General features: G+C 42.5%; 1 protein-coding gene across 1 annotated transcript; it reads right to left on the reverse strand.

Annotated features, from left to right (window-relative positions):
- Nucleotides 1-3,390: 3,390 nt before the first annotated feature.
- Nucleotides 3,391-11,267, reverse strand: znf296 (zinc finger protein 296; the record flags this gene model as incomplete). The annotated part of the gene is made up of 3 exons (XM_080845139.1): nt 3,391-4,742; nt 9,630-9,935; nt 11,216-11,267. 3 exons carry the CDS (start codon nt 11,265-11,267, stop codon nt 3,391-3,393), a joined length of 1,710 nt encoding a protein of 569 aa, XP_080701265.1.
- Nucleotides 11,268-16,684: the final 5,417 nt, after the last annotated feature.

A 16,684-nucleotide genomic window follows, 5' to 3' on the forward strand; every position in this document is an offset into this window, starting at 1 on the left:
GACTCTGTCTTATTAATGTGTGTATTATTCCACCTGTTTCATTGTCTTATAATAGTAGATAGATAGAGTCCAGCATTGAAAAAAGGTCTGTTGTTGACCAAAACACATATTCCTCTCTAACTAGAACATTGGTCAATAAAACAGACGTTTGCTTCATCGAGCTCTGTCGTCATCATTTAGTATCTGACAGTTTCTTTATCTCTGGAGAAGCCACTGTTGCTGTTAAGGAAGAGCTGTGGTCAGCATGACCTGTACTTTCTAATCCTCCATTCTAAGATAGGCCTTTGACTGAACAGCATGTGTGTTATTCATTTTTCAGTTTGCAAATGGACCCCGTTGTGACAGAAATGACATCCAAGGTACTTGATATAAATAATTGTGAAACACTGTTCATGATCAGAGAATGTATTAATCAATGGCAGTTATGTTCCTAAGGGCTTTGAAGAATGGTTCTGATGTAATGGCAGCTTGAGTAAGAAAGACTAATAATCACAAATTCACAAAGACAGAGTTAATAAAATAGTTGTTCCGGGATAGTCATGGAATGTGTATGGTAGCACAGATTGTAATTAATTGAAAATCCTATTTGTATCAGACTTATTAGTGTCCTAATTAATTTATAAGTGTGCCGAAATTCTTTGATCAAGTTTTGAGGACAGGCCTGGGTGACAGTGTGTATTCATTAGAAAGAAATTCCTAATGGAGAAATAAAGATATTGAATCAAGTGTTTACTAATAGGCTTTAAAGCTTCAAAGTGCAATGTGAAATTAAAGGTGCTCACCTTCAGACACCTGCATTAAGCAGTGATGAAGCATTTAAAATCACAGAAGCTTAGAGAAGAACTCATGCCTCTCACTCTGAACAACTGTGTCCCCTAAGTGTTGGTGTACCACAAGGAGATGTGGAGAAGAAAAAATAGCATTTACCCTCTCAAAATCTCTGAAATCAGAAGCCTTACCTGGAGACCCTTCTTTGGGCACTCACAATTAACAGGGATATAAGACTTAGTGCTTCATTAGATAACAACAACTCAAATCACTGTTAACAATAGCAGTGACCAGATTCCTAATTGGTTGATGACCATCTTAAAGGCCAGTCTGTCTGGGGGTGGAGCAACTGCTGTTGCTTTGTGTCAGAGGTGTAGAGAGGCTCAACAATAAGACAGGAGCTCCTGGGAACATTCTCATGTGAGGATTTTGTGAGAACCAGTGGGGGATGGAGATGTCTCTGCATTCTCACATTACAACGTGCGATTGGACCTCATACTGACACCAACTGGTGCGTCACTGAGACTGCGGTTGTAACATGTCCCCAAGGGCTTACGTGTAAATCACTGACATTGAAGGGCCGAGGAATGTCACCGGCCCAACTCTGTGTTAAAATGCGTCCGCAAAATCATGGCCTACATATGGTCTCTGTGTTCCGCATTTGTATTGAAAGATAATTAAACACAGCTTGTTAATAAGATAGAGATCAGAGAGCTCCTGTCAATAGAGGAGGTGTGGGGGTGAGAGATACTCAACAATGAAGGGAATTATGAGAGTTTTTCCTCAAAAGTAAGGAATTCTTTGTTCTTTGTTTTTCTAGCACCTGCTAAAGGATGATCAAAGAAAATGACACAGGAATTTAAGTATAGGGCTAGCAAGACTGTTTAGTGCTAACTGGTTATGTTTTGTCGCATAATGTTTTAAACACAGACATAGTCCTATTATCGTCTTTCACTTATGATTGTTTGTATGTAAGTAACTACAGGACTCCTCAGATACAAGCTAGGGTTAGTCAATTATGTTAATAAATAGAATTCCTTGCCTGCATTAACCTACAGTCATTACAATTATCCTTACAAATGTAAACATACGCAATGTTATGTCAGTGCCGACTTATAATTTCTGTTACCTGTGGGATATGTACATAATATACTGAACTAGCGTTGTATTTTATTGGGATTCATTTTCCGCAAATGAAATGCCTCTATTTAAGGTAAAGATTGTACAGAACTAGTCTAAGACCTATGGGTCACTCCCTGGCAGTCACCTTTCTTCTAGGAATCTTTCTCTGAAGTCCAAACAAAACCTACATGGTCTCTTTCTTACAAACACAATGATGTTAAAGTGAAAAACAAGTAGTACTGACCCAACCCTTTAGCTGGCAGAGAACATCACTGGGACATGTTGATCTGCTGAATGAAACTCTGTTGTAACATGGTGTCCTAACAAGCAGGGGCAAGTCTCCGCGCCAGTCAAAATGACATGTGAGCTCGGCACAGATTTCTATCTTCATTCTTTAATAAGTTTCACAGGTATGGAAGTCACTACAGGAAGGAGGAGGAAGGGATACAATTCTTTTATAAACTTACAAATAAAGAAGTCTCAACCATGGCGAGAAAAGCATAGTTGCTACTACTGTACAACAGGATTGACCTGAAAGAAATGCAAACAAATGTATTTTGCACACACACGTTCCATACTAACTACGGAATTCACTGAGAACTGTGTCCCTGACGACAACAAATTCTAAGAAACAAAACACATCTTGGATACGTCATCCCTGTCTACATAAAGTGAGCATCATATCTTCTACCACTCACAAACCAACAACATTGAAGTGCTCATTTATGGCTCACCACCGTGTTTTCTAAGAGGCATATAAGAATTTTGCATATCTGCAAAAACTGGTATTTACTATGATCAAATACACTTAGGAAATGGTCTTAGGCAAAACAGGCACATGAAGGAGTTTCAAAACAGGCAATGTCGGATCAATTGACTATTCATGGTCAAAACTGAATGCCCATTTTGTTTTAAACCCGGCAGAGGTAAGCAGTCACAACATCAAAGTCCCTGAGACCATGGCTTCTGGCTATTCCAGAATAGTGAACTACAAAGAAAAGTTTACAGCAAACACTACTCACAAACAAAATGGAAAACCCATTTTATACTAAATAACTAAAGCAAGCGGTCTACAGCGGTTACTGATGTACATCCAGTTATTCCTTTGAATTGTAGAAAACGTACATGTAAAATAACCCGTTGCCCAGATTAAGTAGTTGTAAATATGTCAAATATAAAGAACCCTTTAAGGAACAGCAATAACCCTTACAAAGAAAGCAGTACTATTTCCTGTTTTTTCCACTCCTAATCATGAACCTAGCAGAGGGGGGAACCTCACCAAATATCCACATGATATTCACATTTAATCTTGTCCAGTGCATTTTTATATTCCAGTGTGGTGACTTACAGAGTGTCACTAAGTTGTACAGAGTGCTTTAACTTCCACTGGCAGCAAAGCTTTTCACAAAAGCAGTTTACCGCAGTGGTAGGCGATAGGTATACTGACGGGGACTAATTCTATTTGATTTATTTCCCCACACATTCTTTAAGACCAGCAGTTCAAGCCACACTTATGTCCTGTGTGACTGGAACATCAGCACTCTCCTCTTTACATTCTTCACTGATGCTTGGACTTGTCTGTTCCTGGGTCTGGCTTGGAGCTGTGCCACTGGCATCCTTCTTCTGGACGTCATCACTGCTGCTGAGAGTGTAGGCGCCAGCACTGGCATGGCTGAGGCCGTGAATCTTCCTCAGGTGCTTCTCCAGGGTGGCATAGACGGTGAAGGGCACACCGCACAGCTGGCACTGGAAGGTAGGCTGGGCACCCCGGGCACCGTGGGTCTTCATGTGGCGAGTGAGCTTGCTGCTCTGGGCGCAGGCATAGCTGCATAGGGTGCAGCGGTATGGCCGCTCACCTGTGTGGCTGCGCCGGTGCACGGTGAGGTTGCTGCTGTTCCGGAAGCACTTGCCACAAAAATCACACGCCTCCTCCCTCTTCTTCCTGAGCGAGCCTCCCTCGGCGGGTCTCCGGTCACTCTGTAGCGGCCACACGAGCATGGCGTCCGGGTCCTTCTCGCTCTCCCACGACTCGACTTGTTCCGGACCCTTGGGCGTGCAGTTGCCACTGGCGATGCCGCTCTCGCCACTCCCCGCGCTCTCCACGGAGCCCTCGGAGGAGTTGCCAAGCGGCGAGGGCTGCTGGGCCTCCTCATGCCCGTCCTCATCTGCCTCCAGCTGGGGATGGAAATACTGCAGTTGGGTCCTACAGGGAGCTGCGGAGCGTGATGACAGAACAATCAAGCCTGGGCCGGCAGGGGACTGAGGCGTCTCCTCATTCAGCACTCCTTGTTCTCCTTTGCTACCGCTGGTGCTGCCATCTCCCTGCTGACACAGCGAGGCTTCGTCAGCTCCAGCTCCAAGTGCATCGCGGTGGTGGCTCCTCTCGTGCTGCGCTAGCTGCTTGCTCTGAGTGAAGGCGAAGCTGCACAGGCCGCAGCGGTACCGCCGGTCGCAGGAGAGGGTGCGGCGGTGCGCGGCCAAGCTGCGCGTTGAGCGGAAGCCCTGGCCGCAGTGCTCGCAGGTTAACAGTGCATGAAGGGGGCGGGATGCCACCAGGGGGGAGGAAGAGGTAGGGTGGGCACCACCCGATGCCCCACCTTCAGAGGCCCCGTTCACCTCTACTAACTCCAGCAAACGCTTGGTGAAGTTCAGGCTGGTGGGTCCCTGTGATGAGGTGAATGAGGCAGGATGGTGGGCTTGAGGTGGATGGGCAGGTTGAGCAGCACTGGCGTCCTCATCTACCTGGTAGAGGTTGAAGGAGTGGGTGTGCTGTGCATGCTGAAGCAGGCTCCAGGCACTGAGACACACAGTCTGACACATCTGGCAGGTAAAACTCTGGGGTTCCTCTGCCACTGAAACACAAACATAAGAAGACATAAGAAGCAGAAAAACATTTTTCAGGGAAAAAATTATTCAACAGAAAAATGATCGATAAGCATAAAAGAAAATGCCGACAGAAACAGAAGCAATGGTGGGAAAATATAACAAAGACTTAAACCTTGTTATATCATACACACTAGGACAGTGAAATGCTCCCTCTCAAAGCGAATCCTTTAAAGTTTGATAACTAAACTAGATAGATGACCAAATAAAATGTGAGTGTTAACCAAAGCAGTTGAGACAAATCTTTCAAAGAGCCATCCACCAGTTACACTGTAAATAAGTATATGATTGGTGAAAACAGTAAAGGTTTATGAAAATTAATCCTGAGTTGCATAATCACAGTAATAGTTACAGAGTATGAGGGCTCATCTCCAGATAATAGTGAGGTCTAAAACTCTGGAAATAAATGCAGGCTGTATTTCAACGCTATCCATCATGTTTCTCTGTCCTAATATTTTCATTTAGTATTTGTTCACATTTGTTTAAATTGTCAAAAGTGCTCATGCACTTGAAACATAGATTTAAAATTCGTATACAGTGCCCTCCAAAATTATTGGCACCCTTATATTGAAAAAGGCTCATGAAAATGCCCCTTACAGATGTTATCTTTACTCAGCAAATAAAGAAAACATTAATTCTATATACGCCTATTACCACGAAAAACATACGTGTTGTAATTATCAGCACCCCCCCTCATTTCGGATTTTGTGCACCCCCTTTTGCCAACAGAGAACCACTGAGTTTCCTCTTGTAATTACTCTAGAACACAGCAGGAGGTGTTTTCAACCATCCCTTAATGCAGAATCAAGATCCTGGGCCTTCTCTGTTGTTATCTCTTCTTCAACTCAAGCCCCATGTTTTCAATTGGATTTAGATCAGGAGAGTTGCATAGTCATGGCAAAAGCTTGTTTTTGTGTTCGTTTAACCATTTCTGAGTGGATTTTGATGCGTGCTCTGGGTTGTTTTCCTGCTGGAAAATCCAACCACGACCAAGTTTTGGCTTCTTGGTAGAAGTAGTCCCGATTTCCATGTAAAATCACCAGGTACTTCCTGGAATCCATTATGCTACGTATGAGATCAATACTGCCCGGGCCTTTGGGGGAGAAACAGCCCCATTGCATCACAGATCCTCCGCCATCTTTAACACTTTTATTTATTTGACTTTCCCTGTATCCATCTTTATCTCTATGTTATGTTAAAAGATCAATTTTTGTCCAAGTTAAAGTTCAAGTGGCTTCTGGCAAACTCCAAGTGCTTTTGCTTGCGACGAAAAGATAGAAATGGCTTCTTCCTGGCATACCTTCCAAACAGACTGTTAGCAGGAAGGTGACAGTGGTGTATTTGGAGATATGGTGACCTCAAGAAGAGTTCTGCAACTCCTCACTGTGGCTGCTGACCAAATAACCATGTGTCCTTTTCCAGACTGGATGGTGATAGTTTTGAATTTCTTAAACCTCTTTATTCCTAATTGTTGATATGGGTATTTTACCTCAAGCAGCTATTTTCATTCACAGACTTGTACAAGTCAACATACCTTTGCCTTACTGCAATGGAATGCTATTGAATATTTCCCATGAAGATGGACGACTAAGGGATTTGGGCCCTGTGTCACCTCATACACTTGGGCCACTGCGGCCTACTGGTTAGGTTTTCGGGCTGGTAACCGGAGGGTGGCTTGAGCAAGTCTATCTATCTCTGCCGTTAACAGTCACTAGGGCTCATTTCCATTATACACTTCATATCCCAGTGAAATAGGAAATCATTGTTGACTGTTTAAAATTCCCTAAATACTTAGACCAACTTAAAATCCGTTAAAAGGTGCATGGGTTCATATTCCACGACCATTTCCTTAATTTGAGTTAGTTGGGGTGCCAATAATTGTGACATTTATGATTTTGTTTTAAAAATGTATTCTTCATTTATGTCTCCTTTATTCTCAGAACTAAACTTATATTAACATTAATAACGGATATGTCTTCATAAGCATTTTCAATCTTCTTCTGCAAGGGTGCCCATAATTCTGGAGGGCACTGTATGATACACAGGAATAACAGGAAATATGATCTTTACACTGTTTTTCTGAATCCCCACTGATGGTCTATTAGTTCCGTAGTTTACGTAATAATATATTTTTATACTTTGACAAAATAAACTGCAACCTTCACCTTCACAGCAATCAAATGATGAGTTAAAATGAAGAAATTGACAGGATTACAAATGTTATTTCACCCCCCACCAGCACACTTCGGTCTCATGTCTCCGTCTGTTGTAGCACTGGGGGCAGGGGGCTTTCTTTTGTAATGAGCTGATGGAGTGAAACACAATACAGGCAGTTCCTTTTTCCCAGGCTCTTTTTTTGTGAGGATTCACATTTGGCCCAAAGTGCCACTTGCATACTGGGCAAAAGCAATACCTGCTAATTAAAACTCCACATTGCCTAGATGCGCTAATGAGCATCCCTTCCCCACCAGAAGGAGAGAGAGGGGGGGGAGAGAGGAGAGAGAGAGAGGGAGACGGAGAGAGAGGGAGCGAGAGAGAGGGAGCGAGAGAGAGAAAGAAAGAGAGAGAGAGAGAGAGAAAGAGCGAGAGAGAGAGAGAGAGAGAAAGAGCGAGAGAGAGAGAGACTGGGGCTGGAAGGAGAGAGTGAGCTACTAAATCAAGTAAACATCAGAGAACATGCCACCCTACTGATGTTAAGGTGATGACACTACCGGAAATATGACATCACACACAGGCTGACCAGGCATTTGTTTGCAGTGATAGAATTGTGCAAATCGGCAATGATACTATGTTTTCAACAGAGTCATTTTCATGTATTTACATACCGTAAATCCTCAAATAGTGGCCGGGGCTTGTATTTACTTAGGCTGCACAGCGCACCGGCCTTTATTTGAGGCAGGCTTGTATTAGGGGCAGGCCTTTATTTCTTACTTATCTTCTGTTATAGAATTGTATTATTTAAATAATGGGCATAATTGCAGTAGGCTAATATAATTCATTGCATATGCGTTCAACACTTCCTGCACATCGCGTAGCGCTTTAGGTCGGGGTGTCAACGTAAAAAATAAACATCGGAGTTATGGTCTCTCCACTGTCAGTCACGGAGGAAAAGATTTCCAAAGCCTTGAATTTAATCATTTTTCTAGACACTCTATTATGCTTATCGCGGACTGAAAACATTTATTCAACGAGCTGGTTTGACATCCAGCCTAACTTTCTTTCTACCTCCACCTGCTAGTCGTAGCCTATCACATTCGTCTCGGGTCAATGTCAAACTTCTTTGCTGCTTTTTCTCCCGAATGTTCTTCAGCAATCAGCATACACCATCTCTTTGAATTTAATATCAAAGTTACGTAAGTCTACTACTGCTTTATGATCCCTTCTGGAAAAAGTAACCTAGCCAACTAAAACGTTACAGATAAACAACAGTAGGCTATACGATACGTGCATTTAGGCTAAACATTCGCCTAGTAGTCCTACTTGGGGACATTTCTTTTTTTTATTGCAAACAGCCCATGAGATTAGCCAACAATAGTATATAATATAATATTAAACATGAGGAGAACATGTATTTGTGAAATGCATTCAATGAAATTGTGATGCCTACTTTGAGCCGACGGACTGATGCTGGTAGGCTACAGTAATATACCGGTAGGCTACTTTATTTAACCCCCGGCTTGTATTCGGGGCCCGGCCTTTATTTGTCCGTATGGACCACGACCCCGGCTACTATCTGAAGCCCGGCTTCTAATTGAATCCCGGCTTCTAATTGAATCCCGGCCTTTATTTGAGGATTTACGGTATTTGTTTTTGAAATGGTCTTTGACTAAAGGTGAAAAAGTATGCTATTACCCATATCATGGGAAACTGCCAATGCCACTCAATGCAAATAAGAGTTGTCAGAATGGAGAAACAACATGCCTCAGTAGGCAAGGGGGGTTTGGACGGAAGGAAGCGGACTGTTTGGCCTGACCACTCAGCACCTCACAAAGGAAGTGCCAAAATACACGTGGCAAAACTCGCAAGACCCACTTCTTCCGCACATAAGACCCACTTCTTCCCCACACAAACACCCTGCCATACATCAAATAACTCTATAGAACTGTTTGTGCATGCATGCCAGCTCTCTAGTTGAGAGGCCTGTGGCCCGTTGTGGACAGGAGAAAGCGGAACCAGTTTCGAGTCAGGAGAGATATGAAGACAGACATGTGGTCTGCACTGGTGGCACACATGTACTCATGTTCAAATATGACAAAAGATCAGTGGACAAACACTGCTGCCTGTGCATTACACCACAACAATACCACAGCAAGTAATAAAGGTTGATTTCTAAATGTTGCATGGTCAAAAGATTTCTATTTCAATACACCCTAATTTTAATCACATCCCATGTGTTGTAAATCTATCTAGATGATGAGGATGCAACACATATGCACTCTATTAGATTTTTACATGACAGGATATGTTTAGGCCATAAATGAGATGAACCAGTAACAACAATCCATGTCAGTATGAGTGTGTGAGGAGGACGGGTGATGCAGTGTCATGCGTTTCAGTGGAAGGATAGTTAGTGTGTGCACTGTTGCCCGGTCTGCTACCCTTGTTTACATGTCCCCTTTCACCTGAGACCAAAGCCGAGGGGATGCTCAGGTGCAACTTTCGCTGCACGTCCCTGAGGCCGGTATGGAGCACCACTGGCTGCCCTCTCCGCACAATTAGTGCACCTGTCTTACAGTCACAGAGGACCTGGTACCGTGGCAACCCACGCTAATGAGCCTGACAAGGGGAGGTTTGCTAAACAGAAGGGGGTCATTTTGAAGAAAAAAAGAAAAGAGGAAATTGCAACCCGCACTCACCTGGATTATGCTGTTCTGACTTCTCAGGCCAGGACCTGTCCATTATTCTTCTAAGCTCCACGTACTCCGTCCTGACCTGGGTTCTGGGGGCGCATCTCGACACACAGCTGGTGGGCGAAGGGGGTGTGTGGCTCTGATGTCCAGCTATGTAACGACCACAGCCGCCCTGCTTGTGCTGAATGAAGTCCAGGATGCAACCCAGGGGGAAAGCCTGTCCACACTGTCCACACGTGAGGACATCAGGACCACCGGTCTTGGGAGGGGAGGCTCTGTCTGGTGAAGGAGACACTGCTGGCTCGGGGGCCTCTACATCAAGAGGCAATGATGAGGCAAGAGAGTGATCTGTAAGGAAAGTCAAATACAGCTCAACTTTTCTGTCAGCCGTTTGTCCTCCAGGCTACCGCAGACGTTTTTTTCATGCCACTCAAAGCACAAAATGTCAGGGTGACCATGACCTGTACCAAAATGTCTCAGTATGTCGCTCACGCCTATCTAACAGCACCTGACCACTTCCTCTGTCATGGTCACTCCTGCTCTGACTAGCTACAACCTCTTTATGACCATTTAGACAGTGCAGTGTTTTGCACATATCCTGTTGTCAGCACAATGCCAGAAACACATGCATTTGTAAATATGAGAGATAATTCCTAAACGTATTATTAAAAACCTTTTTTGAACTGTCTGAGGAGGCTTTCAGAAATGCCCTGCAGGTAGGATGCCTTTGCTTGTAGTCAAGACTGGACCCACCTGCCCAAACTAGGCCGCAGGACATGCTGCAGGTACAGACAGTTCAGCGGAAAGCATAAATTCACAGATGGTTATTCAAAAATGTCACTTTTCCTGTTTGAATAGTGCTGGGTGTTTGCGAAACCACAAAAGGCTGTTACATACAGCACTGAAAGCTTGTGGTCAGGCTATGCACGACTGGCCTTCATAGTTCCACTCTTTGTCATAGAACATTTCTCAAGTAACCCTTACAAGTAATTCATTAGAATCTAAATTAGATTAATTAAATTAAAAGGAAGTAATAACAACCACTTTTCACTCTGATAAGAGTTGGCTTACAATATACTATGTGTTTACCGTTCTTGCCAACAGGCTATTGTTTGCTTTAATCATTGCCAATTAGGCTGCAAGCACAAACTGGGACGAGCAAAGAGTCAGACATAAACTGGACCATGAAGACGTGCAATAAGGAAGTGCCACAGCAGACCATATACCACACTAGGTTTGTAAGAGAAAAGAAAGAGTAAACAACTGCCTCAGCACTGTGAGCATGGACGGTGACCTTGATCTTCAGCAAAAGTTAAAAGCTAAATAGGATCAACAAAAGAGATGACATGGATGCAACAGTAGGCTACTTTGTAACCCATTATGCGTCAGTTAATTTATAGTGGCTAAATAAAAAGAAAATGCATCTTGTGTCGACAGCCTCGTGTGCAGGTAACAGGTTCAGGAAGTCTTGTAGCCTAGGTCTTTCCGCTTTATTTACTGTGGGTGATTTGTAGCCAGTTGTGTTGGTAGGATACAGCTTAAAAGGATACAACTTGTCTACTAAGTCTCTGATCGAATGTCTAGAAACTTACCTTCAGTTGCCCGTAGGTGTTGTGGTCGGCTGCCAAGTTTACGTCTAGACATTCTATTGAATATTTCCGAGGCAAATGTTCATCTGTGAATATCAGACAGGTAGATGAAAAAGACTAATTTAAAGCTATGAAAAATATTGGCAGCTCATGTATGTTTCAGTGCCGTCTATCGGTAGGCTATGTGATCAAGTTCTAGAGACCTTGGCTGCTGCGTAAAGAAGGGTTGGGGCAGCGTTTTTGAAGCGCCGCCTGTCAAAGTTTCTCAACCCCGCCTCTTCGCGCTCTTTCCACTTTGCCCTCAGCAAACGTGTAATTTTCATAAGACGAGTTGGTGCTTTGAATTTTCTTTTTTTCGTACACAAGTCCTTCAGCCCTTAACCACTGCTCCAAATTCTCTCAGAGCATGCTCTACACGCAGACTTCCTGACCAATGGTTTCTTGTATCAGCAGTGCAAAGTCTTAGCTTTTTTTCTTCTTGAAGGATGTGGTTAAATATGTCGTGCCGGATTCAGTGTTCTTAAACTTATATTGTAAATGAGTGCTATCCTGGGGCCGATGGCTTCTTTTTGAGTGTGTCTCTCGAGGGGCATCCCCGAATCGGTCCGCTTCAGTAAACCGCCACTTTGGGAGAGGTCCCCTGTAGCCTACAACTTTCAAGAGCAAGCCGCGAGCGATGAGACGGCGTTTAAGACTCCACTACTCTGCCTAATTGCTCAAAGGCATCACAAGATTGGGCCATATTTCCATTCCTTTCATGTATCCTACTGATTTGTAACACCTCTCATATTTGTTGGCTAGTCTGAGGCTTCTTATTGAGTATGAACGTCTAGAACAATGTTTCCGATCTGATCTGACTGTCACACACACACACACAGGTATGTCACCATTTAATCCCAATAATGTCGAGTCAAATTGAACACCTTTGCCCAAAGTTACCATATTTGAATGCCAAAACTGTTATAGCTGAAGCTGTCGCATTTATCAACTAAGAATCGTTGGGGTGACTCATTTAATAACTCCCGCATGCCTTGTCACAGCAGACGGTGACTAATACAAGGACTTGCTCGAACAACTAGTCAAAATCGAACGTCAAGGAATAGCCAAGGCAAAACTTCCCATACAGCTTCTTGAGACTTTATAAAGCAAAATATTCAGAAAAGAAATAGGGGACAGTGGGGTATGTATGGCCACCACCTGTAGGCTATCTGGGCAACCATACACAGTGACAGTTAATGTGAATGTGACCCTAACTTAAGTTTGCATTCTCCCTTTTCATCTTGCTGTGGAACATAGAACCATGTAGATGAAATGGTAAGCATATTTTCTCACAGAAAAGTTGTTTTTGCCATATTTCCAAGTCTTTTTTTTCCCCATATTAGGTATAGTCAGTCTTGCATAAAAAGTAATTTATCTCTGTTTAAAAAGTTACATTTGTATATGTTGATGAACTGACAGTGGGTCAAAACTTTGCCTAGCTGCATTGCTAGATTAAGCACTTTTCCCCAAAATGGTGGCTGTGGGGAAATAGGGGACTGGTAGGCAGGGGCACCTCCTGTCACAAGGGCTCTCCCCAGGGCATATGGGGCACGCCTCAGCGGGCCCAATGGGCCCGTATTATTTCTATTGTCTGTTTAAGCAGGTACACTGGTTTCAATTAATAGCACACGTCCTGAACTTGTGTGCATTCGTTTTATTCATATTCCTTGAATGTCCATTAAACTTACTTTAGGCTCATTGTAGACCTCATCCTGCTCAGCACTGTAAACTAGGTTAAACTGGCTGACCTCTGCTTCAAGAGACGCACTGTAACAGACTAAACATACTTATTATTTTGAGATCTGCAAACACTGTTATAGCTCGACTGAAGGTGTCAGGACTTGCTTAGTGGTGATCTATAATCACTTTTAAACCCAATTCACCTAGTTTTAAAGTCAGCCAAAACTTGTTCTCCAAAAACGTTATACTTTATTCTGCACCAGCAATAACATGCTTCAGATGGTTCTATAAAAAAAACCTCAACCATGAACAGGACACAGTCACCTCAAATGTGTTTTAGATTCATTTTGTTCATATCATTTTTTTTTTTATGAATATGTAAATTGCAAACATTCCAAACCTGACCTGACATGACTTCTCAGGTTATCAAGGGGATTAGAAAAAGTACCTGGCACTGGTGATTAACTAGCTAGACAAAATCGCTTAAGTAACACAATTTCACATATATTATTAATCAGAATCAGAATCAGAATTGGGTTTATTGCCAAGTAGGTTTACACCTACCTGGAATTTGTTCTGGTGAGTAGGTGCAATGTAATGTTTCAATCCCGTCTGTGAACCCCACAACCAATATAATGTAAGCTTAGGTGAGCAAGACTGCTGGTTGGTAATATTTTTTATAGTTGATCTGAAGTGCTTAGCTTACTTACCGCAAACATTTTATTATACTATATTACCGTAGTTCAGTCGTATGAATGTATGCATACAGCACTGCAAACTGCATTTCTCATATTTGCATAGTTCTTAACAGGTGTTCTTATAGGAACTATAGGTACATGCACAGAATAGGAAAACACAGTGAATACAAATCTCAGGTGTCCAGTGTTTTTTTTTTTGCAATAAACAAACCCACTGCACCCCAGATATATGGATTTAAAAAAAATATTTCTTAGGCCTCTGCTAAGGCATTCACAGAGACTAGGAAGCCTCTTAATGAAAGATAAGAAAACAACTGCAGTGTCGAAGCGCTGTTTAGGCCTGGAAGCAATCTTTCTTGTCATATTACATGTTCCAAAGGGAATTCATACAAAATAATACGCTTTATAGTTTTGGGTTCTAGAAGTTGTCTGCTGGTATGCGCAGGAAAGCTACAAAAAAAATTCCTACCACTGAGTAAATCAAGCATTTCGTTTTTGAACACTAGAACAAGGACTGGAACATCTTGTCCTGTGCATCACTGAGAAGTGTGATGGTGGTATAAGCTTATAGCATCTACAGTGCCCTCCACAATTATTGGCACCCCTAGTGAATATGGGCAAAACATGCTATGAAAAAATGTGTCTTTGCTGATTTGGTCTTGGTCTTTTACTCAAAATATTCACAAAATTCTTACCTTTTCATTGAAGTAAAATTATTGTAAGAATAAATATACTTTTTTGACATTAAATTAAATATTTAATATTTTTTCTCCAAAACATAGGTGCAACAAGTTTTGACACCCCTAGACAATCTTATAATTAAAATCTAACTGTATAAGTATATTACCAGTCATGTTTTACATTTTTAAGTTACACCTGTTTGATTAGGAACTCTTAAGTGGTCAAACATGACCTCCTGCTTCACTCGGGTATAAATATGAGGGGACACAGTCCAAATACCCTTAGTCATTCATCAAGACGGGAAAGACAAAAGAACACAGTGTCGAAGTGTGACAAAAAGTTGTTGAGCTGCAGAAATCGGAAAAAGGATATAAGAAAAAATATAAACAGTTGAAAATACCCATTTCCACAATCAGGGCAATAGTTAAGAAGTTCAAAGCGACAGGAGATGTAAGGAATCAGCCTGGAAGAGGACCTGTCTGTAAATTGACCCCATGCACCTTGAGGAGGATGGTTTGACAGGCAAAAGTTTCTCCAAGGATCACAGCTGGAGAATTGCAGAGGTAAATTGAGTCCTGGGGTCAGAAAGTCTCCAGAACTACCATCAGACGCCACCTACATCATCGTTTTGGAGGGTTGCCAGAAAAAAAGCCTCTGCTGTCAATCAACAACAAACTACAGCGCCTACAGTTTGACAAATGTAAGTCAGACTTTCAATGGGACCGAGTAATATGGTCAGATGAGACCAAAATAAAGCTTTTTGGCAACAAACATCAGGGGTGGGTTTGGACAGAAAGATTGCCATACAGTAAAGCACCTCATACACACTGTTAGGTATGGTGGCAGATCTTTGATGTTGTGGGGCTGTTTATCTTCCAAAAGCCCTCGACATCTTGTTAGGATACATGGTATCATGAACTCCATCAAATACCAGCAGATATTAAATGAAAACCTAACAGCCCCCTCTAGGAAGCTTAAAATCAACACAGAAATTGTTCACTGACCGCAGAATAAAGGTTTTGCCATGGCCATCACAGTCCCCTGACCTAAACCCCATAGAAAATCTGACGGAAGAGCTGAAGCCGAGTCTACAAGCGTTGAACTAAGAATCTGAAGGATCTGGAGAGATACTGTATGTAGGAATGTTCTCAGATCCCGTGCCATGTGTTCACCAACCTCATCACGCATTATAGGAGAAGACTCAGAGCTGTTATCTTGGCAAAGGGAGGCTGCTCAAAACATTAAATTAAGGGGTGCCAATAATTGTGGCACACCTGTTTTGGAGAATAATATTGATTTAATGTCAACATTTTTTTTTCTTTCAATAATTTTACTTCAATGAAAAGGTTAGATTTTGTGAATATTTTATGTGAAAGACCAAGAGGATAAACAGCATATTTTTTCAAAGCCTGTTTTGGTCACATTCACTAGGGGTGCCAATAATTGTGGAGGGCACTGTAGTTGGCCAATGGCAGACTCAGTGGTAGTGAGGGAGTACAATGTAATATTGGCGAAGCGTTTTCACTGCCTTCTATACACTTAGAACACACCACTCTGAAGAAATAACCCATTTCAGTCAAACAGCTTTCAGTCTTTTTCTTTGTTATGTTTTGTTCACTGAACAGAGCAAAGGCCTTAACTCATAATGTTGTTCTGCCACCTAGTGGAGGAATGATGTACTCTACTAAACAACGGAAGGCTTTACAAATTCTGGTTAATTTACTGGTTAACAAGGCCACTACAATTCTCCTTACGTCCCAATCTGATTTCCCTTACATTTTCAGGTGCTTTGTTGGTTAAAGGTAGCTTTGCCCCGTAACTGGATTTTTAAAGATGTTCAATTAAGGGTATCTGTCTGGTTGTGTTATAGTCAATAAACTGAACAGGCATTTCTGAAGTCTGATGGACCAGTTCTAGTTTTGTTCCTCTGATGCATAACGGACAACAGAACTAATTTGAGCATCTTTGCATGCATGCATGGGGCATGAATCCATGGGGCATGACTCCATCGTCATAGATGGATGGAAACCAATGCTGCTGGTGATTAGCTATCACCAGTCCAGCTTACCCTGTACACATCTGACTTCCCCTACAACACAGAATCATGCCACATCCAGAAGTGCTCTACTACAGCCTCCTCTACTAACAGTCTCCATTGAGGGGGTCAGTGTGGAGGTGGTCAACACCTACAAATACTTAGGAGTTCATCTGGATAAGAAACTGGACTGGTCAGCCAACATTGATGCACTCACTACCAGAAGGGTCAGAGCCGGCTCTACTTCCTGAGGAGGATGAGGTCCTTCAATGTCTGCAACAAACTCCTTTGGATGTTTTACCAGTCTGTTGTTGCCAGTGTCTTCTTTTATGCTGTGGT

The sequence above is a fragment of the Sprattus sprattus genome (assembly GCF_963457725.1).
Source record: "Sprattus sprattus genome assembly, chromosome: 9".
Lineage (NCBI taxonomy): Eukaryota > Metazoa > Chordata > Actinopteri > Clupeiformes > Clupeidae > Sprattus > Sprattus sprattus.